The sequence below is a fragment of the Mastigoproctus giganteus genome, chromosome 6 (genome assembly GCF_048544385.1).
Source record: "Mastigoproctus giganteus isolate SK-2022 chromosome 6, ASM4854438v1, whole genome shotgun sequence".
Taxonomy (NCBI): Eukaryota; Metazoa; Arthropoda; class Arachnida; order Uropygi; family Thelyphonidae; genus Mastigoproctus; species Mastigoproctus giganteus.
In genome coordinates this window covers 23,833,927-23,860,590 of record NC_143580.1, presented here as the reverse complement: position 1 = coordinate 23,860,590, position 26,664 = coordinate 23,833,927, and the positions used below count along the sequence as shown (strand labels likewise).

The 26,664-nt window shown below is 36.3% G+C and overlaps 1 protein-coding gene across 2 annotated transcripts; it reads right to left on the bottom strand.

The window, feature by feature from the left end:
• Positions 1-727: 727 nt before the first annotated feature.
• On the bottom strand, positions 728-26,664 carry LOC150084098 (uncharacterized). 2 transcript variants are annotated; one of them, XM_090375892.1, is made up of 4 exons: positions 26,099-26,664; positions 25,072-26,020; positions 1,700-1,848; positions 728-1,550 (listed from the first exon to the last, which is right to left on the bottom strand). In XM_090375892.1, exons 1-4 carry the CDS (start codon positions 26,223-26,225, stop codon positions 1,402-1,404), a joined length of 1,374 nt encoding a protein of 457 aa, XP_090232018.1. In that variant the 5' UTR covers positions 26,226-26,664; the 3' UTR covers positions 728-1,401. The 2 variants fall into 2 exon arrangements, with proteins under 2 accessions (XP_090232018.1, XP_090232017.1); XM_090375891.1 differs by having other exon boundaries at positions 25,072-26,664.

Sequence of the window (26,664 nt, the reverse complement as noted above, 5' to 3'; positions counted from 1 at the left end):
TAATTTTAAAAATAAGAATTATTTATATTTTTTTTAAAAATAGGAACTACTTTATTTGAAATAAGTGAAAAAATTGCTTTTTTCTTAAATCATTTTATTGAAAAAAAGGCGAATTAATGAACGAATTTCAATAAGCGAATAAAACAAGAAATTGTTATTTTATTCTTGTTTTTAAATAAGAAATAAAGTTAAGAAAATTAAACGATATAAAAGAATTCCCTAACCTAGATAGTGCTGCCATCTACTGATCGTTCTTAAATTCATTTACCATATTTTTATTAAAAGTACGAATTATTTTATTAATTTTATTTTAAAAAATTATTTTATTAATTTATTATAAAACCTTAATTATTTTATTAATTATTTCTTAAAAATAATTCTTACTTTTAATATCGCATTTCATTTGAAATAAATTCTATTGCCTCGATGCTGCTGCCATCTATTGGGTGTTCTTGAATTGATTATTACCACTAATTCCAATATGAAGGTTATATTTTCGAAATGCATTCTATTCCATCGACAAATTTTGTAAATATAATGTTATTTTTAGGTTTCCATGGTGACGCCTTCTCACGCCATATGTAAAATTGTAAACACATCAATAAACCATCAATAAACCTTAAAAAGAAAATAATTTTAATAGATAATGAAGGTCTATCTTGCAAATATAAATCTAACACAATGCTCAAATGATACAAGTCAATGTAATTACAAGCTCGATGTGGATTCTAAGAAGTGGTCAGACCTAAAATATGTTTTTTTTTTAATATTTTTATTGATTTCCTCCAATATTCACAAATCAAGAGGAAATAGCGCTTCATTTAATTATAAAACTCTACAGCATAGGGTGGATTCAAGCACCTGATCTTCCTTGAGCTATACATAGGTGGAGTGTGGCCAACCTTCTTGGCTGCGTGAAAAATGAGACAAAATGAGCAGTCCTAAGATAAATTATATGAATTTACAGATGGATTTATAAGTCCAGTACCCTGTGCAAAGCAATTTGGGGTTTTTTAATAATATAATAATTAATTATCGATTAAAATATACACCTCGATGTACAGCCATTGCACTCAAAGCTCACCAACACGCTCAATGATACTCCTCTATAAAATTTAGGTCTTTCTACTCGTAGCCATTTGAGGATAAGTTTCTAGAGAATATCCAAAAATACATTTTGCACATGAATCGTTTCTCATTCGCACTATTTTTTTTAGCTCTATTCGTGACATTTCGACATTTATCTTACAGACTTCTTCAAGGGGGATGATTTTTTCTTTCTAGTCGAACTCAAGAATGTAAAAGGTATTCACAATGGCCAAAGACACACACACACACATTAAGCGAAAGTGATTTTTTCCATTCATCTTTATTTATTTTTTCTTCTTTTGCATCCTTCAGTCACTCGATGATCAAGCAGTGTGGAAGGTGTTCATTGAGATAGTCAAAGAGTTCCCTAGATGCTCCAGGACAGTTAGTTAGTTCCAGTTCCTGCAGATGGCGCAGTTGTATTAGGGACGACAACCCACTCGATGTGAGCAGAGAACACCCTGGAAGCAAGAGAAAACAAAGAGGGATTAAGTACATTAAAAGAGAAAAAAAAAAACAATACTTATTCTCATGCATGCGCCAGATATTTCCGCTTGGTGGTACTGTTATTATTGGACTGATCTACAGCTTTTAATTCGTTTTCTCTTACCTGCTAATGACAGGATCTGAAGATTGCGCATGCTGCAGAGATGTTGCAAACCGAAGTCTCTGATTTGTGTACACCATCGAAGGTAGAGGGCGCTAAGACTGACCATAGTAGATAAGTAGCCAACTCCGATGTCACTAATATGGACGCACCTAGACAGAGAAGAAATAGGGTTGGTTTAATCCTCTGCTGTTCAATTTGTATACTTTCATTCGAAATTTGAATCATATTAAAATGGCCAAAAGACAAGATTTGGTTTCGTATGCACTGGCTAGCCAAAAAATTATAAAACTTTTGCAATTGGTGTCAACAGATAATTAAACGTAGCAAACGAATTTCTTAGCATCAGATAAATATTATACGCCTTCCTGGACTTCTTAATGGATCCAATCATCAAGGAGACAGCTGATCTTTCCAACTTTAAGAAAGGTGTTATTGTTGGAGCACGTTTAGGGACTACAGCTGAGAGAGCACTGGTTTGTGTCGAAAGCAACCATCTCAATGTAGAGGAAGACTAATGGAGGATGCAGTTGCTGATAGCTGGATTCAGAACTGAAGAATTAGGAGACGGGGTAAGTGGTGGAAATCTTGAGAATGTTTTCCGAACTATTCATATGAAATTCTTCAAGGTGGAGAGCTACTTTGTCGTCTTCAAAGAATCCATCGCAATTCGGGTTATAATAAAGCATTTCAGGATTCGATTCGAAAGATATTCAATGGAGATAACACGATCTTCTAATGATGCGAGCACATCCAGTCTGAAACAGCAGAATCTCTCCCATACCACCATGAAATCATCTTCAGCAGCTTGAGTAATGGACAAGAGCATGGTTTCATGAGGTTCACACCACACTCCTACCATTGGTGTAAAAAGTGTAGAGACTCGTCAGAGAACAATCTTTTTCCACTGTTCAATAGTCAAGTCTTCGCGTTGGAGGTACTACTCCAGTCGAAATAAGTTCGTTTTATATACCCACAGGACAACCAAATCCCAGATTCGTCAACTTCCACCGCACAGTTCGTTTGGAAATGGATCTTTCTTTACCAAAAGTGACTCTTTCAGTGGTCTGCTGCACAGCGAATCTTTTATTTTGATACACAGTTTGCTTTAAATTCCTGTGGTTGCATTCTTGGAGTACCAACATTTCTTCCTTTGCTCTTCTTCTCATTGCATACTTTTCAGATGGTTGCTTTCGACATACCAGTGATTTCCTTTTTCTCAATTATGTCTCCTGCTAAATACTCCAACCTTTCTGAAAATCAGAAAGATCAGCTGACTCCCCCATGATGGAATTGGACCAAGAAGTCCCAGAAAAGCATTATCTGACACCAAAACTTGCGTTCACACCATATATTTGCATACCCATACATTTAATTATCTGTTGATGCCCATTTCAAAAGGTGTCTCATTTTTTTTTGGACAGAGTGTATATCATGTTTTGTTTGCATTTTATTTTAAGATTAATTATCTGCCTTCATAGATAATGAGTTGATAACTGAGCAGCTAGGTAATTATCATAAAACCAATTACTATCTGACAGGCTGCATCAATTAATTTTAGCCAATTACCAACAACTGTTATCTTTCTTTCTTTCCTGTTAAATCATGGAGAAAATCGCAAATAACCTTTATGGAGTCACCCCAAGTAACAATCGATGGAAAGATTCAAATCATCTTTCTAAATAAAATTATTTCTTACTCGAAAAGAATAAAAACGTTCGAATACCCCAACGCAAAAGTCTTGATTAGCAACTCCACTTGCAGAGTTGTTGACTGTCACAGAAGAGCCCTTCAGGTGATACTGAGTGACGTCATTGCCAGTGGCGTTGCCAAGGAAACCCTAAATAACAACAAAGGTTGCTCGCTAAAACTGTACTCGATAAACCACCAAGTTCTCCTTTTCGATAGAAACAGAATCCTTCTTAGACTCCTTTATTAATAATCCATTAATAGTAAACAAATCTTGATGATAATTAATAATTCCTTGGTGGAAACCAAATCCTCTCCTGGCTCTGGACGTAAACATCTACCCACTGCTTCGTTAATTGGAGATTGAGGTTCCAATCTACCCACCAGTAACTTGTTATCGTCCCGATAATGAGAACTCCCATAATGAAAATGCGCATGCGCGATGATTGATGCATGTACAGACGTAGTACGCAGTATCTCGAGTTATTTTTCAAATATTAAATTCATTGAGTCACTTATGGATAAGAAATGATAAATTTTAAAATAGAGATTCAATCAAGCATAAATTTTTCCAGCTGTACCCACACTGGGCATTTTTATTCTTTCCTTGCTCTTAATTTTCTTAAAGTAACGTCAAACTTGTCACCAGCTCACGCAAGCGCTGTATGACTAGACACATAGCTACCAGTGAAACTCGTTCAGATAGCTGCTGCTGAAGGCTAGTCCCTCATCAGGCGACCAATAGAGGTCCAATTAGACTTGAAACAGGCAGTTTTATATTTTAAACAAATAACCAATTAACCTGTTTTTTAAATGTGTGTACATATATACTATATTGCCAAAAGTATCCGCACACGTCTGGGATTTGGGAACAACAAACAAAAATCAAAGAATGGCAGACATGTTATTAAATATTGTATCAATAAAAAGTTCTTTGAAACATGAGGGTGTCCAGTTACTTTTGGCAATATAGTGTATATATGAACACAATGGGCTCTTCTCCCCCCCCAAACCCCCTTAACCACATATTTTTGTTAATAGACTTAAAATAGAATTTAAATTAATTCCAGTACAGCAGTTTCTCTGAAGATTATAGATATTGGATGGACTGCCCCTGTAAATCCACTTTCTCCGTAACATAAATATTGCGGTGAAAGTTTTATGGTGGTAAACATGAGTCACTACGAAAATTGCCATAGAGATTTCTGGGCATTGTATTTCTCGGAAGGAATAATCGCTGGGTGGGTTTCTAATGAGTGCTTTCAAAATGGGTGCGGTCCACTTCCATCTTCCAATTTTACCCATCTAAGCAGGTCTTTGGGCATCTTTTTCTTTATTTCTTCTTAAAGTCCAAGGCTGCAATCAGATCCCGGATGTTAAGAAAATGTTGGTTGCTCACTGGATGATGGTAAAGTTAAAATTATTTTATTTTATAGACCTCAACCCACAGAGTTCTTTTTTTCGGTTGGAGATAAATCAATAATCCAACTGCGTACTTGAAAAGAGAGTCTTTCTTTGGATATAGATGGCGCGCGTGTAGCCAAAGGCAATGAAATCATTTATTGAAGAATAGCGTGTGTTTAGGGTGAGCATGTATTGTTAATTAGGATTGCTCCATTGCCCATTACAGATGGAAACAAGAGAAAAACAGTAGACCGAAGAATCCAGGTCACACATGCCCAATGCATCCATAAATCCCACCTGGATGTAATACACGGAAATTTAATGTAGGTTATTTCGTCTTGTTGACGACCCCCTCGTGTCTGTAAATGAACAGCTGGTCGATTTTCGTATGTGTGTGTGTGTGCGCGCGTGTGTGGCAACAACTCTAGATTTGGAGAAGTTGCTGGAAATGTGAAAGACTTTCCAGTTTTCCTCAGATTTATCAACGAATCATTAAACTTTCTGCTGCTCTTCCTAAACATCGAGGTCTTTGAACTGCTGGATGCAATTGGGGTCGTTGTTTAGTTGGGGGGGGGAGGGGTATTCTGGCCAGAGAAAAGAAACCGAGAAGCTGAGCGCCAATTAAGAGCTCGGGAGGAAATCGTGGCGCCAGCAAGGATTAAAGATGCATCACTGAGTAGCGTTCTGGAGCATCTCACGGTCAGAGATGACATGGAAGAGGAGTGAGATGCAGGACATTGACATCTGCAGCTCGTCCATGTCTCGTGCAAAGAGAAACACCTCCTTTTATGGCTAGATAACATCAATGACGGGGATTCTTAGAGCATAAATCAAAGTTGGTGATTTTACTCGAATAAAAATGATGAGGAAAAGGAGGGTTTGATGTATTCGGATATTTTTATATTCAGCTGATGTAATTATGACGTATACCTCAAGAACACACGTCATATGACGTATGTTCTTGCACTTCCATGACGAGAAAAAGGAGGGGGTTGACGTATTCGAATATTTTCATATCAGTTGATTATGACGTATATCTCGCTGTTCTTGTACATATTACTGTTGATGTATTCGGGAGGTTTAATATCCAGTTTATGTAATTAGGACGTATATTTCGCACTCTTTGTACATATTATTGTTCATGTATATAGGATATTTAATATTTCAGTTGATGTAATTATGACGTATACCTCGATGTTCTTGTACATATTTTACTGTTCATGTATTCGCGATATTTAATATCCAGTTGATGTAACCTCGCTGTCCTTGTACATATTACTGTTGATATATTCGGGATATTTAATATCCAGGTGATGTAATTATGACATATACCTCGCTGTCGTTGCATATATTACAGTTGATGTATTTGGGATATTTAATATTTAGTTGATGTAATTATGACGTATACTTCGCTGTCCTTGTACATATTACTCTTGATGTATAAGGGATATTTAATGTTCATTTGATCTATACCTCGCTGGTTATGTACATCCATGATGAGGAAAAGGGGAGTTTGATGTACTTGGGATATTTAATATTTCAGTTGATGTAATTATGACGTATACCTCGCCGTTCTTGTACCTATTTTACTGTTCATGTATTCAGGATATTTAATATCCAGTTGATGTAATTATGACATATACTTCGCAGTCCTTGTACATATTACTCTTGATTTATATGGGATATTTATGACGTATACCTCGCTGCTCTTGTACATCCATGATTAGGAAAGGGTTTGATGTATTCGAATATTTTTATATTCAGTTGATGTAATTATGACATTTAAATCGCTATTCTTGTACACATTACTGTTCATGTATTCAGAATATGTTATTTTCAGTTCATGTATTTATGATGTATACCTCACTCTTCTTGTACACATTGTTGTTGATTTATTCGGGATATTTAATATTCAGTTGAGGTATTTATGACTTGCTGTTCTTGTACATATATGATGAGGAAATGGGGGGGGGGCGGTTGATGTATTCAAGATATTTAATATCCGGTTGACGTAATTATGACGTATACCTCGCTGTTCTTTTACACATTACTAGATGTATATGGGATATTTAATATTCAGTTGATGTAATTATGACGTATACCTCGCTGTTCTTGTACACATTACTGTTCATATATTCGGAATATTTAATATTCACTTGATGTATTTATGACGTATACTCGCTGTTATTGTACATATTACTGTTGATGTATTCAGCATATTTAATATTCAGTTGATGTAATTATGACGTATACTTCGCTGTCCTTGTACATATTACGATGATATACTTTGGGATATTTAATATTCAGTTGATGTATTCGCGACGTATACTTTGCTGTCTTTGCACGCATTTATTGTTGATTTGTTTATAGATCACTATATATCGGTATTGATGTATTCTTGGCCTATAATAGTCTTATGCGATTATTGCTGATGTATTGTTGGTACTTCGATGCTGCTAAAAGTATTCTTGACGTATTAATGATGTATATCCAGCTGTTCTTATTAATGTTGTGTTCATATCTGTTTTTATATGCATTATTCTTGACCTGTTCAATATGCCCAGTGTTGATTTATTCATGAGGTGCACTATTTATTTTTGTACTGCTACGATCTACTTTCTGTTCTTGACGTATATTTTGTTGTTCGTCGGCCAATCGATGTCGATGTAGTCGAACAATATGAGTACTCTTGAAATATTAATTGAAGTATTAATGATGTTGATGTATTAATGTTCTGAAACTCAGCTGGAGTTCATGCAGTGCTATCTTGCTTCTATCCTTCCTCTTTTTTCTTGAAGTTTTCCCAGACCTGTTCTAGAAATTCACTTAGTCTTGAGAAATCCTTTATCGCTGCTTTCCGAATGAATACAAGATGAGCAGAAGAAAGAGAAGAGGAGGGAGAATATCTTGGAAAGAGAAAGGAGAAATAAATAATACAAGGAACAAACGACAAACATCGCTAACAGAATGGAAAGAGGAAAAAAATTAATGTTTCGCAGGAGATGAGAGAAAAAAGTTCTCGTGTGGCTGAGTGATTTCTCTGTTTTTTGGCAACGCCTCAACTTCATCCTGAAGAACTGATTTAATCTTCTTTCCACCCCCCTCCCAGAAGACACTTCACAGACAACTTTCTCGGGGTCACAACAAACGCTGCACGGCTAACACGTGTCTTCGGCTAAAGATCGAAACCTTTTCCATTGTTTTGGGAGAAATGACGGATCTCTGAAAGGAGTCATTGGCAGAACGTTGTCTCCGCACACTGCTGATTGGATCATCGAGTAAGGAGCAGTTTTATTTTTAGACCATCATTGAGTATTCTTCTGAAGTCTGCGTAGATTCAAAAAGTCTATGAGATTAGAGAGATCCAATTCCATTGATACGCAGGACATCTTCGACCTGGATAGCAGTGACAATCATTCTAAAAGAGCGAAATATAAAATTTCATGAGAATCCATTCATTAGGAGTCGAGTTATTACATGCGGACGGACAATAAAATGAAACTCTCCATTCTAACTAGAAAAAAATGTTTTACTCGTACCTGTACTGAATTTAAGATTAATGATGATGGCACGAAAGAACTTGTCCAATTATTTGCAACTTTACAAGTGATGCTAAGATGCGTTCCGAGTCGAAGACATTCTAAAAATTAAATATTGCACGATGTCTAGGGCCACCGGGGTTTCCCCCCCCCTACAAAGAATGTTTTGGGACGCTAGAGCACCTAGTGGAACCCCGCGTTTGCGTCCACCGCCTAGAGAAGGCAGCTGGGTACAGTAGAAGAACGTCTGTGGCGAGGACGAACCCTGGACTGTGCCTGAGCTTGCCAGGATGGGCCCCAGTGAAGACGTGGAAGGGGCTGACAGAGTAGGTTACAGTGGATGATAGGAAGGCTGTCCACCAAGGAGTAGGAAGTTAAAGGAATAGAGGAGAATCCCTGTGGAAGCCCATCATCCACAGGGGCGACTGACAAGGAAAGTACAAATTTGTGGTGGTATAGTCTTCCAGGCGAAAAATAGGGATGGGAGGTGGGGGAAGGGAGTATGGGTAAGTTGGGAATAAGGCATAGGGTGCCCTATGTTGGTAGAGGTCGCACTGAAGACAGCGATTCCATATGAATAATCCCACACCAGCCAGACCAGTTGTAGCTGTTGTCAGCATATCCCATGCCACAAATGAGAGGGCATGAGCAGTGCAGGGGTTTCCACGTAGGTTATCCTCATTGCAGTCCAATTTGGGGGGGGGGAGCTGCTAGAATAACACATACCAACCACTTATTACACTCAGTATCCAGCTACCATACTAACAATTACACAAGTACAGTTTTTGTTTTTATTATTTAGAGACAGACTGGTTTCTAACAGTACTCACTCACTCATTTACCTTGTTTCATCCATCATCACACATTCAGACAGGACCCAAATGCCACCTAAATCTTTAATGAGCGCTTCCTTGGGTTCCAGGGAGGTCCCTAGAGATTTAAAATTGGATGTTAAAATTGGTACGTTATTTCGGGTAGGTAGTTTTATAGACCAACATGAAGATCTCTGAGCAAGAGAGCTCATAGTGTTCTGTCCATGATATACAAGCACTTTGCCAGCGTGGATAAGGAGATGATTATTCCGTTGTATATTCATTAATCAAGATGTGGTCTAACACTTAGACCACATCTTGATTACTGCATACAAGTTTGGAAGCCTCATTTTAAGAAAGATGCGAATTTCTCTGAACCGGGGCAGAGAAGAGCAACGGGATTAATGAGGGACACAAAAGGGTACTCTTACCATACTTCAATTCTGCAAATTGCAGATTACCGCAACAAACGTCCATCTGGTTTTGTGGAAATGGGTTTCTATAGATTCAAAGAAGGATTAGGTAGGTTATTAGAGAGGATGGACAGATGATATGGATAGTTTTTGGCAAATGCTGTATAAACCTGCTCTCTTACATCATTTACCACTATTAACAGCAATATCAAAAGAAGATGCTGATAACCTTTAGCCATCCGTAAATTAATTTTCAAGTCGGGCAGCAGCCAACAGTCTTAATTATCAATCCAGAGAAAAAAAATACAACTGTGACCACGACATCAGAAGACGAAAATTGTGAGGGGCTCCCTTTGTTATCTACCCAATATGACAATACCATAGCCCCACCCCCATAATAATAACCAGATCCCAGACACTAAAAGATTTGGGAGTAAAATTTGATAAATTCCACTTTAAACTCTATATATCACATAAGCCAAGAACTATACAAGTCCCATTTTTAATAAAAACAAAAGCTCTCCAATAAGCAATCATTCTCACAGCATCATCCACAAAGGGAGCTGATTCAAAAGCTCCCTCTGAGGTCCCTCTGCATCATGATCGGGGAGAAGGGGGTTGGAAACGCACGGTATCACAGCTGTTACACGTGCCGTCTCCTTCACACAAAATCAGTTAGGAGTACATGTTTCAGCGTCGATGCCCCGAAGCAAGCATTTAGTTTCCAAAGTGATCCGTCATGCTCTGCAGTCTGTTCGCGTGTCCCTTTCTTTCTCTCCCCTTAGCTGTGTTTTTTTTTTTAAATATTCTCCCCTTTATGTAGGTCATCCCCAGCTTAAAAGGGTTGCTTTCAGATTACGTCCCTTGATGTCATCCAGAATATGTCTGTCCATCTAAAGTGCTTAGCTTTAAGTTCAATCCGACAAGCCAATAGAATGTCTGCATCTCTTCTACGTCATGTATATTTGTTTTCAACTCACCAGAAGAAAGAAGATTCAAGTAGAAAGAAAGCCCAGTGGAATGACTCATGGTTATGCTTTAGCCATCAACATAAAAAAATCAATGAAAAGTAGGTCTGGTTTCATGCAGTTACCATCATGAAATAAGTCTTATCCTGTAGTAATTTTCCCTCCTTTACCAGAGAAGAAACTCGAATCCAGGCCATTTCCAGATGGTGTAAGAAGACAGCGACGCTATCCATTTCTATACCCTCTAGTGCAAATAGACTTGACAGTAGATATTTAAACTAATACTAGATAGGGCCCTCGTGGGTAGCACAGTTGGTAGAATTGCCATCCTCCACCCCACACCGGGTGGAAAAGACCACAGTTCGAGTCCCTTTGATGATGGGAGGAATTTTTATGGGCCTTTTCATAATGTGGCCAAGTTAGTCGGTATCAGTAGCATAGTTTTTTTCTCCTCAAAACTGAGGTTTTTCATCCATAAAATAGCAAATCGACCTCAGAACACACGCAATTTAGGCGCAATATGGTCTACGTTGCTGACGTTTTAGCATAACAGCAAAGGAGGTTAATTTACGCAGGTATCTGCAGTGGCGCCTGTGTGACGTCAGCGTGCACGTGTCCACTAAAGGCAACCATTAATTGCTTATGAAAAATAGAAGGTGACGTCACCCTCTTGTCGCGTGTATATACTGCGTTGGGGGGTTTCCATAGTGTGACCTTTAATGCGGAGTGAGGTGGAAAGTTCTGTGGGACGCGTGCCAGTTATGGATCTTTCATTCGGTCGTTACTCTTTTTTAAACTCATCAATAAGCCGTCTGGGGGAAGAGTGGCGCCTGCTTTTTTCAATAAAATTGCTAAAAAAACGGACTGACCCTATCTCCAAAGGACACTAAACCTTGGCACACAGAACTCAGATAAAAATCAAGTTCTGATAAAGTGGAATAAATCGAAATCTTCATTTCTTATCCTGCACCACCTGCCATTTATTTTATTTCAATATACGGCAACCAGAGTACCAAAACTGGAGAAAAAACAAACCCAATAAGGTTGTTGATTTAATCTTTTTTAACCTCAATTTTTATAATTACAAACTTCCATTTCGTAGACCATATTGCGCCTAAGATTGTACTTTCCAAAAATGGAAAGCTTATCTTTAACCCTCCATAACTTTTGTGTAGATGTATGCAAACTAGTGGATGCTCCTACAGTGGTATTTTTATTTCAACCACCATCTTCAAAATATTTGCTTCTGTGTTCATGTCAATGTGAAAGACTTAATTTTTTTTGATGGAATGAAAAATAGAGGTCATTCTCAATAATATCCAATAGTAAAGAAGTCAATGAACGGTTTCTGGAGTGACGATCATGGGTAGCACAGTTGGTATAGTCATCGTTCTTCTAACACACGTGGAAAAGACCAGTTCTAATCCCATTAATGACCTGAGGAACTTTTATGGGCCTTTTTCGCAATGTGGCCGAGTTATTCGGTCTCAGGTGAAAGTGCGTGGTTTTTCATCCAGTAAATATTAATTTTAACAGAACGTGCGCAAAACACGCTCCCTTCTCCTTTATACTACAAAGTGCACATAAATAAGTCCTTCACACCATTTCACAATTTGGGTGAACGTAAGTTATGAGACGTGTGAAGGAGCGTTTACTTATATCCCCCTTCAATAATTTTCCACGTGAGGGCTTTGGCGTGGGTGGTACTAGAGAGATGCAACGCTGGCATCCGGTGGATTGGTCTCATTAACCAAGGAGGGGGGTATAAGGTTGGTCATAATCGCCAAAGGCAACACACAAAAACAGCGTTAATAAGCAAACGACAATGAACTCACTTCTGCTCTTCAAGGTGTTGAATAGCTCAATTGTTGAATTACAATATTCAATAATCATGGAGACAAAAGAAACGAATTGATTTTCAGTTTTTCAGTAGTAAAAATTTTTTCATTTAATCCCAAGAGGGAAAGAGTCCAATGATCATTGGCCATTAGCCAATTTTTTTTTTTTTTTTTGATCTGCAACAATTAAACATGATTCACGCGGTTAATTGTTGCAAAGATCAAAACAAAGCCAGCACGAGCTCAGAATTTTTTTTGATTGCGCCAGCAGTTCGTCTGCCATTTAAATGTAATTAACGTACGGATATTCAGCAAAATTCTTATCTTATAATTTGATTTATTGAACAATTTTTGCTTAGTTTTTTTTTTCCCTTTTCATCCCCTGATTATTTTCTACCGGTTTTTGCAAGGGGGTGGCAGATTTTTGCAAAAAAAATTCAGCTCCTACAAGTGTTTTTCACTAGGTGGTGGCAGGGTAAACATGTTAAGGTATTTATCGCAATAAATTTAAATGTTTGCTATCATTTAAAAAAATGAAAGAAAAATAAAAAAAAGAAATCGATTGAGAGCCTAAATTACCCCCTTTTTTTTTAACTCCAAGGTTTATACAATATCGAGGAAAATCGCGACACATCGAACGATGGGCACAATTTTCCTTTACGCCTACAGCTCAGATTCAAAATACACTTATTGTTGCTATGGTAACGCGCAAAATAGCGTAAAGAAATCCAGGGTGATTATAGATTTAAGAAAAGGAAAAATTTCTGCTTGACAAGGGCCCGTTTGAGCAAGTAAAATAATTCCAGATATCAAGCATTCGTTTGAAGATCGTGTAGGCGTTTCATGTTTATGTTATAACGCGTTTCTGAGAAATGACGCAGTGCCTTTTAAGTGCTTGCTTGTTACACCTAAATCTTAAAAATTCAGAAGGTTTCCTATTTGAATTATACTCCAAAAATTTTCACCTGGATGCTAGGCCTATATTTTGGTTTATATTCTACGTTAATCCTATGGAATGCTAGGCCTATATTTTGATTTATATTATATGTTAATCCTATAGGATGCTAGGCCTATATTTTGATTTATATTCTACGTTAATCCTATGGGATATTTAAGCCTGTTTGAATTATACCCTGAATGTTTGCCATTTTAAATATACTCTGAATGGTTGTAGTTTGAATTATAGTACTCCAAAAATGACCAATGATTTTTAGAGCCAATTTTTGATTTATATTGTATATTAATCTTAGCATGTTAAGCCTAATTTTCGATTTATATTCTATATTAATCCTATAGGACGTCAAGGCTAAATTTTGATTTATAATCTTCATTAATATTCTGATATGTTAGGTGTAATTTTTGATTTATGTTCTGCATTAATCCTTGTAATGTAAAGTCAGTCTAAATTATACTCCAAAAATGCCCAGTGGATTTTAAGACCAAAGTTTTGATTTATATTCTACATTTATCCTATGAGATATTTGGCCTGTCTGAATTATACTGAATTTTTAGAGCAAATTTTTGATTTTTATACTATATTAATCCTATAGGATGCTAGTCCTGACTTTTTACTTACATTTTGCATTAATCCTGTGGGATAGTAGGCCTATTATTTGATTTATATTCCACGTTAAACCTATAAGATATTTGGTCTAATTTTTCATTAGTCCTATGGGATGTCAGGCCTAATTTTTTGATTTATATTGTACATTAATCCTATGGGATATTAAGCCTAATTTTCGATTTATAATCTACGTTTATCCTATTGGATGCTAGGCCTCAGTTTTGATCTATATTCTACATTTATCCTATGAGATATTAGATGTGTCTGAATTTTTACTGAATTAGACGTATACTGAATTTTTAGAGCAAATTTTTGATTTGTAATCTATATTAATCCTATAGGATATTACATACATTTTGTATTAATCCTGTGGGACAGTAGGCCTATTATTTGATTTATATTCCACGTTAAACCTATAAGATATTTGGTCTAATTTTTCATTTATATTCTTCATTAGTCCCATGGGATGTCAGGCCTCATATTTTGATTTATATTGTACATTAATCCTATGGGATATTAAGCCTAATTTTCGATTTATAATCTACGTTTATCCTATGGGATGCTAGGCCTGAGTTTTGATCTATATTCTACATTTATCATATGAGATATTAGACGTGTCTGCATTTTTACTGAATTTTTACTGAATTAGACGTATACTGAATTTTTAGAGCAAATTTTTGATTTGTAATCTATATTAATCCTATAGGATATTAGATACATTTTGCATTAATCCTGTGGGACAGTAGGCCTATTATTTGATTTATATTGCACGTTAAACCTATAAGATATTTGGTCTAATTTTCCATTTATATTCTTCATTTGTCCCATGGGATGTTAGGCCTAATTTTTTGATTTATATTGTAAATTAATCCTCGTGATATTAAACCAAACTTTTTATTTATACTCTATGTTGATCCTAAAGGATGTTAGGTCTGTCTGAATTTTGAATTATACTATATTTTGAATTATGTTTTGAATTATACTAATATTTTTGATAATAATCATATAATGAAAAATTTTGATTTATGTTCTACATTAATCCTGTGGGACGTTAGGCCTAATTTTTGATTTATGTTCAACATTAATCTTATGGGATGTTAAGCCTAATTTTTGATTTATGTACATTAATCCTATATTAATCCTATATGGAAGATTAGACCTAATTCATGTAAATCTAGTATATTAGGACTATCTTTTGAGTAATATTTCCTTAGCTTTTTGTGAATCTAAGGAGAAAAAACTATTGGAGAAGATGGACTACCTTTTATTCATGGGATGTTGCTACAGCAACTGGAGATGAATAAAGTCAATGTGTGTTTTTGAAAAGCGAAGTTCTTGGTCTTTGCTCGAAGCCATGGAAATGCAAACACTCCAAAATGGATGGAGTACCTCGCATGACTCTTCGAAAAGAGATAAAAAAGAGGAGAAAAATTCGCTGAAAGGAACTTCTCTGCCCATTCTGAGTGTCTGTCATCACATGGGGACGTAGTACAGAAAAGCAGGGCCTGCCACTGCTCAAGACAGAGACATTGCGCCTTATCAAAGGAGCAATGCGGCGACCCAGAAGCCATAGTTTGCATCGCGTGCGCAGATCAATAAGGAATGCGGTTGCTCCTAGCAACTAAAGTAGTCCTAGTGACGCCAAATCTCGTTATGAATCCCAGCTGAAGTTGTACGTGCGTGTCACTTCCCTCAGCGTAACTGGAGGGGGGAGGAGATTCACCTGTATATCGGATATCAGACGGCAACTGGTTATCAGAATCCATCTTTCAAATGGAGTTTCTATTTTTATTTCACTATTTTATTATAGCTAGACACAGTGGCAGTTATAAAATTTTACACGGTTGGAAAATTCTGTCCATCTTTTCTTCCCCAGTGTGCACTAAACAAGCATTTACTGCCATATCAGTTGGGTAGAGCTATTTGAGCACTAAGTAACTGAGGCCACGAGGCGTCGGTATATCTATTCTGTAAGTGGCTCGTGTAGTATGGAAATCTTGCACTCTCACCTTAGGTGGACTTGGCCATACAGTACATCGAGATTCAGAGGAATTCGACCAATTCTTAAATATACATTTTCTGCATCAAGAAGATACCACTCTTATAATCTATTCCATTTGCGAATAGTAGCGAATTAGGATTCGCAATGGATGGCTATTAGTAGAATACTGGTGGGACAGCTACAGGCTCAGGTGGTCAGTGGGTTAAGAATGATGATTTAATGGTTACAACAACATAATGGCACAGGAGGGATGTTTTGAAGGCGAATTCAAGGTCGGCCAAGAGTTATAACATTTGGGGATGATTACTGCTTGGTCCTGACAACGAGACGCTTTAGGAATAAGACAATCAGATGACTAAAGAGTTTTGGCGGTGGTTCGAGGAGGAATCATGATGGCCTGCCCCCCCTAACCTACATCTTAGAGAGAGAGAGAGAGAGAGAGAAGAACCTTAATTCCCAAAGGTTCAGAGACGAGATCCTTGAATCATATATGAGGTTTTGCAGTGGTGTCGTAGGGCTTGAATTGATTTACATGGAAGATAATGTTCTTTTATGTAAATCAATTCTTCCAGGCTTAGATAGTCGACGAATTCCTTCTGAAGATAATCTTCGGAAGCAGTGGCCAATTACAACTCCGGGCCTGGATCCCAGGATGCTCGAGTAATTTGGCTCTCAAGGAGTAATCTACCATGAAGTAATATTTTCCTATATTTCAGATTTTATGGTTTTTAGCTCAACTCTAGGCCACCACCATTACTGTATTTTAGAAGATTTAGCTAGTCTTCGTTCTTAACCTTTTATATCATTATGAATCCTGGTTGTTGTAAGGTTTTAGTTGGTTGTCATTCAGTTTCAGGCGCATCAGCAATTTTAGCCATATTGCGCCTTATATAACGTCTGTAAATTGCGTTTGTTTTGTAGTCGGTTTGCCTGTTTGCTGGACGAAAAACCAGAGTTTACAGGACAAAACACCATGCCACCCTCACCTGAGGCCGACTAACTCCCCTTCTGTGAAATTCCTTGCATCATTGATGGGACTCGAACTCAAGTATTTTCCATCGGATGTGGGGAGGACGATGATTATACCAACTGTGCGAGGGCTTACGAATCCTAGCATCGTGGCTAACTACATGACCTTTGATTAAACATTTTGTTGTAGAATCCATATTTCGTCATTAATTCCAACTTCAATCCAAATAGACACTGAAGTTTGCATGTTTTAGGAACATTCTAACGTTATTAAGAAAAAATCATTTCTTTTTTATTAATATAAAATAGAATTCATCAATTGCTTTTAATAACATATTTTTTCGGGCCATTCAGAGAAGTCCATTTGGAAAATCAATTAATAGTAGCCAGAACAAAGTTTGTAGTACAAAAATTTCACACAGCAACCTCGCGCGCTTTCTGCATGGATTTTTCATCTTGGAAAGCGGGGTTTTTCATCCAGCAAAATTAATTTTGAAGAAAACGAATCAAAAGTTATTTATAAATCTAATTTTATTTAATAGGACATATAGAGGGCGCTGTTTTCTCTATCGTTAATTATTTATTACTATAACAAGTGGACGTGGCAAACGAAAATAAATGAATTCAGGAGAACACGCTATTGATTTTTTGTAAGCGCCTTTAGTGTTCAAAATGTAAGAAATTCGAAATAACTAAGATGGGCATTGAGGAATGGCTGCATGCCATTATCAGACTGATAATAGAAGTTCACAATGGGTTGTGCAAAGAGAACTTGCTGGACGAATTAAGTCAGGTGACCTGTGATGGGGACAAGCGAATATATTGAATAAAAGAGATCCGATTGTTGTCTCCCTGTGGATATGTGGTCAGCTGTGCTTCAGAAATGCCCTAAATTGTTTTTCATCTTGCGTCTGTACGTCGAGGACAAGAAAGCCCTTTCTGTGACACATTGATTTTCCTACAAAGCTCCAATGGCGGATCGATTTTCTTTAGCGAGTGGAAGTGGAAAAGTCCTGTAGCTATGAAGTGATATTTTGGGGTAAACAAGACAAAGAGATGGAGATAAAAATAACGCCCAATCTGAAAATAAAGCTCACAGCTGCATATTACTGGCGCTTTGAACCTAAACTCTTCACAATGCGGTAAGTAACTCGAAAATTGCTCAGACAGTGGCGTGGTAGGAAGGAACGGCGCAGTGAATTCAGCTGCAAAACCTGCGCATGCCGGTGTTAGTGTGAATTTTTATACGATCTCCTCTGGGAAATTAGTGGGAAAAAGAATAGAGTAGAAATAGCAGTTCAGCAAATTAAAAAACAACAGAAACAGCGTCATCGAGCAATAGGAGCAGTGGTAATCCAACTGGAGAAAATGAATGAGGTAAAGATGGAAGATATAAAACACAAGATATGAAATGTCAAGAATAAAAAATTGGAAAAAATCTCTTAGCTTAATTCAACAACATTCAATTCTCCTTCAAAATCAAAATATTTTTACATTTAGAAAACAGAAAAAAAATTTTAAGGGAAATAAACAAAAGTAAAATTTACTTTCTTGTAAGGAAAGTAAATTTGATCCTACTTGTATAAATAGGATAAAATTTCTTTTTTAGGTGAGATCTACTAAACCTCAATTATGTTTTAATTTTAAGGAGTGCAAAATTCAATTTTTTAGGTTAAATCTACAAAACCTCGATTAAGTTTTTAATTTAAAGAATGAAGAATTCAATTTTTAAATGAAATCGGCAGAACTTCATTAAGATTTTGATTTTAGGAACGCAAAATTTTATTTTTAAGCGAAATGTACAAAATTTCGATTAAGTTTTAAATTTAAGGAATGAAAAATATAAAAAACGCGCGATTGAAGAATGCAGAATTCCATTTTTAAGTGAAATTTCCAAAAAAAAAAAAAAAAAGGCAAGACTGAGGAGTGCAGAATTCTATTCTTAGGTGAAATGTACAAAATAAAAGCACAATTGAAGAATCAGAATCCTATTTTTAGGTGAAATCCAAAAAAAAAAAAACACGATTGAGGAGTGCAGAATTCTATTTTTTTAAAGCGAAATCTACAAAAAAGCATGATTGAGGAATGCAGAATTCTATTTTGGGCGAAATCTACAAAAAAGCATGATTGGGGAATGCAGAATTCTATTTTCAGGCGAAATCTACAGAAAAAGAATTCCATTTTTAGGCGAAATCTACAAAAAAGCATAATTGTGGAATTCAGAATTCCATTTTTAGGTGAAATCTACAAAAAGAAACGTAATTGAGGAGTGCAGAATTGTATTTTTTAGATTTTGGGTAAATAGACAAAATCTACAAAAACTCGATTTTTAGGCGAAATCTACAAAAAAAGCATGATTGGGGAACACAGAATTCTATTTTTGTGGTGAAATCTACAAAAAAAAACACGATTGTGGAATGCAGAATTCCATTTTTAGGTGAAATCTACAAAAAAAAACATGATTGAGGAGTGCAGAATTCTATTTTAGGTAAATACACAAAATCTACAAAAAAAAACATGTTGAGGAGTGCAGAATTCTATTTTAGGCGAAATCTACAAAAAACCGCGATTGTGGAATGCAGAATTCCATTTTTAGGTGAAATCTACAAAAAAAAAACATAATTGAGGAGTGCAGAATTCTATTTTTAGATAAAATCTACAAAAACTACATTTTTAGGTAAAATCTACAAAAAAAACATGTTGAGGAGTGCAGAATTCTATTTTAGGCGAAATCTACAAAAAAAAGCATGATTGGGGAACACAGAATTCTATTTTTTTGGTGAAATCTACAAAAAAAAAAACATGATTGAGGAGTGCAGAATTCTATTTTTAGATAAAATCTACAAAAACTCGATTTTTAGGTAAATAGTGAAATCTACAAAAAAACATGATTGAGGAGTGTAGAATTCTATTTTTAGGTAAATACACAAAATCTACAAAAAAAAAAAAACATGTTGAGGAGTGCAGAATTCTATTTTTAGGCGAAATCTACAAAAAACGGCGATTGTGGAATGCAGAATTCCATTTTTAGGTGAAATTTACAAAAAAAAAACATAATTGAGGAGTGCAGAATTCTATTTTTAGATAAAATCTACAAAAACTACATTTTTAGGTAAAATCTACAAAAACTACATTTTTAGGTAAAATCTACAAAAAAAAACATGTTGAGGAGTGCAGAATTCTATTTTTAGGCGAAATCTACAAAAAAAACATGTTGAGGAGTGCAGAATTCTATTTTTAGGCGAAATCTACAAAAAAACATGATTGAGGAATGTAGAATTCTATTTTTAGATAAAAAAAATATGATTGAGGAGTGCTATTCTAAGGTAAAATCTACAAAAACTCGATTACATTTTCAATTTAAACAATGAAGAATTCTATTTTTAAATTAAATCTATCGAATTGAATTAAGATTTTGATTTGAGGAATATAAAATTCTATTTTAGATTAAATCTACAAAAACTCGATTTAAGGAATGAAAAAGAAAATGAAATCTGCGGAACTCCATTAAGATTTTGATTTGAGGGATGAAAAATTTTATTTTTAAGTAAAATGCACAAAATATCGATTACATTTTATTATTATTTTTTTTTTAAATAGGACCTACCAAACTGGAATTGAAGTTAAAATAAATCAATTTCGAATATTCTGAAAGTACATTTATTTTTGTTAATTCTTCTGTTTTATGCTTCTGTAATCCTAATTGAGGTGTATAAAACTGGAAATGATTTCAGTTTTTTTACCCAAAATTTACAAAACTTCTTCGACAATCTCCACTCATTCCTATAAATCTTCGAAGCATTTAGAAATTAATGATAATCAGATTAAACACTCGGATGGAGCAGCAATCATTCTCACTTAACGTAATTTGAACTTTCATTAATTTGCAATCATGAAAGAATTTCCTCTTAAAAAAAAAAAAACGGAAACAGCCATCTCGTGCACGCATGCTCATTTACCAGAAATAACATTGCATTTTCATTTCGCCGAGTGTCATCTTAGAAGATCGATGACAGAATCTTAATTACCATTTCTTTTCACAGCAAATTAAAGGAGGGAGGCTCATTCTTGAACTTATCTTCGCGGTAATGTACCCGGTCACCTATTGAACGTAAAGAAATGGTAAAGACAAGCTGTCATCCATGCATTATTCAAGGACAGCTGGCTGATTATAATCGGCCATTTTTCCACAGAAATTCATCCAATAAGAGAATGAATCGATAGCTGACAGGCAATAGTCAAACAATGCTGACCTGTTTAAGAACTTTACCTGTTTCCAGCTAGTCTAAAGAAGTGTGTTTAAACTACAACCTAAGATGCTCCTTACGTTTTACTTTAAAAAACACACGGTTGGTTCAATGGCTACGACCACTGTTCCCTTGCACCGTGGTAGAGTTTGTCTTCGAAGACAAATAAGGGAATTTTTATCCATAAAATCATGTTTTTCATCCCTCAGATCAATCCAACTATAGAATAAATCAGATATTCATGCCTCATCACCTAAGCTTCCTCGGTATATATTCTAAATAATGTAACGCATCGATGAAATAATCAGATTTCGATTACTTCACCTATGGTAAAGCCATAAACTGCTTCGATTTCTTTGTTAATTTACGTATATACTTGAGATTTGATCTTTATAATTCGTCTTAGGTCCGATCTGTAGATCCGAATGATCTTGGATTAAACCAAACGCTCTAGCATTCGGATCTACAGGGACACCTTTTTTTTTTTTCCCCAAATTATTGTCCTGGCACTTCGTGCATGGATTGTGGTCAATGGAGAACTGAGAAGCCAAAATACCCTTTCCGATATACTCAAAACATTCTCAGTTAGATTGATATCTGGAGAATTAGGTAGCCAGAGTAGATGTTATAAATCTTGGGAATGTTCCTCCAACGATTCACGTTCAATTTTTCCATGGTGTACAGTTGCGTTGCCATCTTGAAGGAATCAATCCAGATAAAAAACGAAATAATGCCTTATGTGAAATTACGCTTTTGATCTAGTAATCAGCATTGCACTGTCATAAAATCATCTTTGGGGTTGAGCTAATTTGAAAAAGATTAATTATTTTCTCCACGGTTTATTTTTAGAATTCTTAGAGGAGGCAATTTCGCACCAAAGAATTTGCATGATTATATCGCTCGTATGCTTTTTTTTCCATTTTCTTTGTTTTTCACTGTATTCCGTTAAGAATTTCATGCATGCTTGCCATAGCTGATTTCTTTCAACGCTGATCTCCTCAGCTCTCAACAAATTTTTCTCCTCACAATTTCGCGTTCCTCTCATGATTGGCTTTTCCGGCATAACTCCAGTGGACGCCGGGAAGCTGTATTTACAGGATGAAGGGACTGTTTAATGCGATTCCAATACCAATTAAGGGCCTTTTTAAAATGCATTAACACACCAATAACCGATTAAGAAAAACAGATTTTTCTCTTAAGGTTTATTTTTGCTGAAGAAATAGTGCAATACGCAGAAATCGAACTTGGTGCATCCGGCGCGCCTGGTTCTATGCCTAACGGGAAGCGTTTCGACTGTATGGCACCCCGCTTTAGGAGATGCACGCATGCGCAGACAATGAGGAGAATCGAGCACGTGCGATCACGTGACAGGAATGACAAGTAGTCGAACAGGAGTGAAGTACAATGTCACCTACATTCTTACGAACCAATGTAGAGAGAGCAATATTGTTGCTAAGGGGTTTTGGTCCTTAGCTCGCTTTTGTTTTTGGACATGTGAGTTAAAATGAAAAGAAGGACAATTTCTAAAACCACTGTCTGTCCGTCTAATGCTTCTATGAGTACGTTTGTATGATTGTTGTGGTAAAACATAATCGTGAAATTATTAACTTAAAGTACAAAAGTAACCGTCACAAGAACGTTTTGTGGACAAGAAGAAATCAGAGAAAACAATCCCATGGGTCCAAAATTCTATTATGATAGTTTCTCTCTGATTTTAACGGTTTCTTCCAAACTTTTAATTATTTATTCTAAGATTTAACAATTTTTAAGATTTGTATGATATGTTCTGATTTTATCGATTTTTCCACAGTTTTTTATGGATCGTTAAAGTTTTTTCAAAGATTTTAACGATTTTTCTAAGATTTCTATGATTTCTTCTGATTTTAAAGATTTTTATAAGATTTCTGTGATTTATTCTGAGTTTAAAGATATTTTCAAAATTTTTATAGACCCCTAAAATCGTTAAAGTTTTTCTAAGATTTTAAGGACTTTTTCTAAGATTTCTATGGTTTATTCTGATTTTAACGATTTTTCTGATCTTTCTATGATTTCTCCTAATTTTAATGTTTTTTTCGAATATTTCTATGATTTCTGATTTTAATGATTTTTATAAGATTTCTATGATTTGTTCTGATATTTCTATGATTTCTTCTGATTTTAAAGATTTTTGAAGATTTCAACATTTTTTCAAAGTTTTTTATGATCATTAAAATCGTTAAAGTTTTTTCAAAGATTTTAAGGTCTTTTTCTAAGATTTCTATGATTTCTCCTAATTTTAATATTTTTTTCGAATATTTCTATGTTGCCTCTTGATTTTAATGATTTTTATAAGATTTCTATGTTGCCTCTTGATTTTAATGATTTTTATAAGATTTCTATGATTTTTTCTGATATTTTTATGATTTCTCTTGATTTTAATGATTTTTATAAAATTTCTCTTGATTTTAATGATTTTCATAAGATTTCTGTGATTTCTTCTGATTTTAAAGATTTTTGAAGATTTTAACGATTTTTTCAAAGTTTTTATGGATCGTTAAAATCGTTAGTTTTTTTTCTAAGATTTTAAGTACTTTTTCTAAAATTTCTATGATTTACTCTGATTTTAACGATTTCTTCTGATATTTCTATGATTTCTCCTAATTTTAATGTTTTTTTTGAATATTTCTATGATTTCAATGATATTTTATAAGAATTTTATTATTTCTTCTGTTTTTGAAGATGTTAACGAATTTTTTTCTAAGTTTTTTTATGGATCGCTAAAATCATTAAAGTTTTTTTATAAGATTTTAAGGACTTTTACTAAGAGTTGTATGATCTATTCTGATTTTAACGATTTGTTCTGATATTTCTATGATTCGTTCTGATATTTTTATGATTTCTTCTGATATTTCTATGATTTCTTCTGATATTTCTATGATTTCTCCTGATTTTAATGATGTTTTCTAAGATTTCTATCATTTATTCTGATATTTTTGTAATTTTTTCTGATTTTCTATGATTTCAATGATGTTTTATAAGATTTCTATGATTTCAATGATGTTTTATAAGATTTCTATGATTTCTTCTGATTTTAAAGATTTTTGAAGATTTTAACGATTTTTCAAAAATTATTTATGGATCGTTAAAATCATTAGTTTTTTCGAAGAGTTTAATGATTTGCTTTAAAATTTCTATGACTTTTTCTGATTTTTCAAAGATTTCTATCATTTTTTCTGCTTTTAATGAGTTTTTCAATGATTTTAACGATTTTTTCAAAGATTTTATTTCTAAAAATTTTATTTTCAATGATTTTTCTGTACGATTTTATCGAAATAAGATCTGCCAGTAAATTGTAATCATGGCAAAAGGGGTCGCTTTCGTCATTCAAAGATTTTAATGTATTAATAATATTAAATCAGGAATTAAGAGTAAAAATTAAGAGACAAATAAGTTAATAGAATGGTTAACTACCTGTTTAGGGAAAGTTAAGGAAAATTATAAGTTAAATTTTAATAGAAAGAAGTTATGAGATTACTTATAAGTTAAGAGAAATTCGCCAATAGAAGAGAGCAGTAGAATGATCAAGAGTGCTGAAATGTAGAGAAGTTACGAGTAACGTTGATATATAAACAATCAAGAGCAGGATTAAGAGTATTGCCACAAAAGAGGACCAAAAAGTATTACCACAAAAGAAGACCAAGAGTCTTACCACAAAAGAGGACCAAGAGAAGATTAAGAGTATTGTTATTAAGGCAGGACAAAGAATATTGTCACTAAGAGGGAATTAAGAGTGTTATTAGGATTAAGAATAATATTAGCATTAATATCGTTGGGAAATTGAAGAGTAATTGTAAGGAGTCTTAGAAAATGAAGAGGTTGTCAGCAAAGAAGTTAAGAATAATTTTAGCAGCCAATAGCCAATTTAGGGAAATTTCAGGATAAATGTCTCACCTGTCGAGAATTAATTCTTCCAGTTGGGTGAGGTCACAGGCGATGTATTCCAGGGCAGCATCCGTGATACGGGGACACCAGGAGAGGTCGAGAGAACGCAGTTGGCGAAGATTCTCTGCGAGGAGTTCCACTCCGTCGTCAGTGATTTTGGAGCATCCCGACAGAGACAGGACTGCCAGGTTGGGCAGCACGTGCACCAAGTTCAGTAGTCCGTGGTTGGTGAGTTCCCAGCAGGAGTGGAGGCGAAGGATGGTCAAGCTAGCACTTTGATGAGGGCCGAATAACGCTAAAGCAGCGTCCGTCACGTGATAAGCCTGCAAGTTGAGCTCGTACAGAGAAGGCAGTAACTGAGTGATGGCTGCGACGCTCTCGTCAGCCACGTTGATGCAGTCGGCCAGGGTCAAGGACACGATTCGAGGCGCCAGACTGGCCCACAGTCCGGCATCCGTAATTTCGTTACAGCCCGACAGCTCGAGCTGCGTGACGTCTTGCAGCATCTCGAGCAAGATCTCCAGCCCTTTGTCGGTGAGGTTACAACAACGCAACACCACGTGCCTAAGGAATCGGATGTGGGTTGGCGGGAAGTTGCTCACGAAGTCGTACACATCGGCGTCGTTGGCGCCGAACAGACAAACCGAGTTGAACCCTCTTCGCTCCAGACTCATGTAAATCCGCTTTCGCATTTCTGCAGTGGACGCCAAGTCTCCGGAGTGACTCCGTAACTCCCGACAGCGTAGGACTGGCAGCACCCCTCTCCAGAAGCCCGGATGGTACAGTGCGTCCCTCCAGACGCGGCACACCTGGGACAGAACCCCTCGCTCCCTGGCCGGCACATAAGGAAAGAAGGAGCTGAGGAAGGACGGATCCAGCCATAGTTCTTCTACGGTTCGCGGTTTCTTAAGTCCCGCCATGATCTCCCGCACCCTCGTGGGTCTGTCGGCACGGTTAACTCGTTTCTTGTCCCATCCGGGGGTTCCGTTGCACCCTTGCACACTGCGGTCTTTGGCGACTCCCCCACCGTTACTACTCCCACCGGGGACTGTCCCGCCACTAGTTCCGCCGCTTGTTGACCCCTTACTGCGCACCGTCAGTCCATTAAACCTTCGACTTAGCTCGGCGGCGGCTCGCTTGGTGAAACTGATTTCGGCGGTCATCGTGCGCGGTGGGTTACGTACAAGTGCCTGTTCCGTCACTTCGAGCGGGCTGCATGGAGAACAAACTGCAGATGACCTCTCCGATTTGCGTCTCTACCTACCCCCCCGTCGGTCACGTCCACGAAAGGCGGAAGTTAGAAAGAAAACGCTAACACGGCTCCGTCAGCTGCAGAGCTACACCCTCCTCGTAGCGTTAATCTCCATTCGAACGGCGGCGTGTGCAGCGCGCATGCTCCGATGACGTCATAGGCGTAACGGCGGAGGTGGTGGTGGTGGTGGCGACTGTGAACGCACACGCACACACACACACACACACACACACACACACACACACGCGCGCGCATTCGGAATCTCCAACCTACGCTGAATCTTCCGCCGTTAGGCCAAAGGACGGATGGAAAGTGAAACGCATCGGAATCAACGACGCGCCCGGCAGACC

Bases quoted from the DNA above. Each gene is read 5' to 3' on its own strand.
- LOC150084098 (XM_090375891.1), bottom strand. From the start codon at position 26,225: ATGACCGCCGAAATCAGTTTCACCAAGCGAGCCGCCGCCGAGCTAAGT. The intron at 1,849-25,071 runs GTGAGACATTTA...TTCTCTGTCTAG, and splicing joins GAAGAATTAATTCTCGACAG to GTGCGTCCATATTAGTGACA. The intron at 1,551-1,699 runs GTAAGAGAAAAC...TCTTGCTTCCAG, and splicing joins TCAGATCCTGTCATTAGCAG to GGTGTTCTCTGCTCACATCG.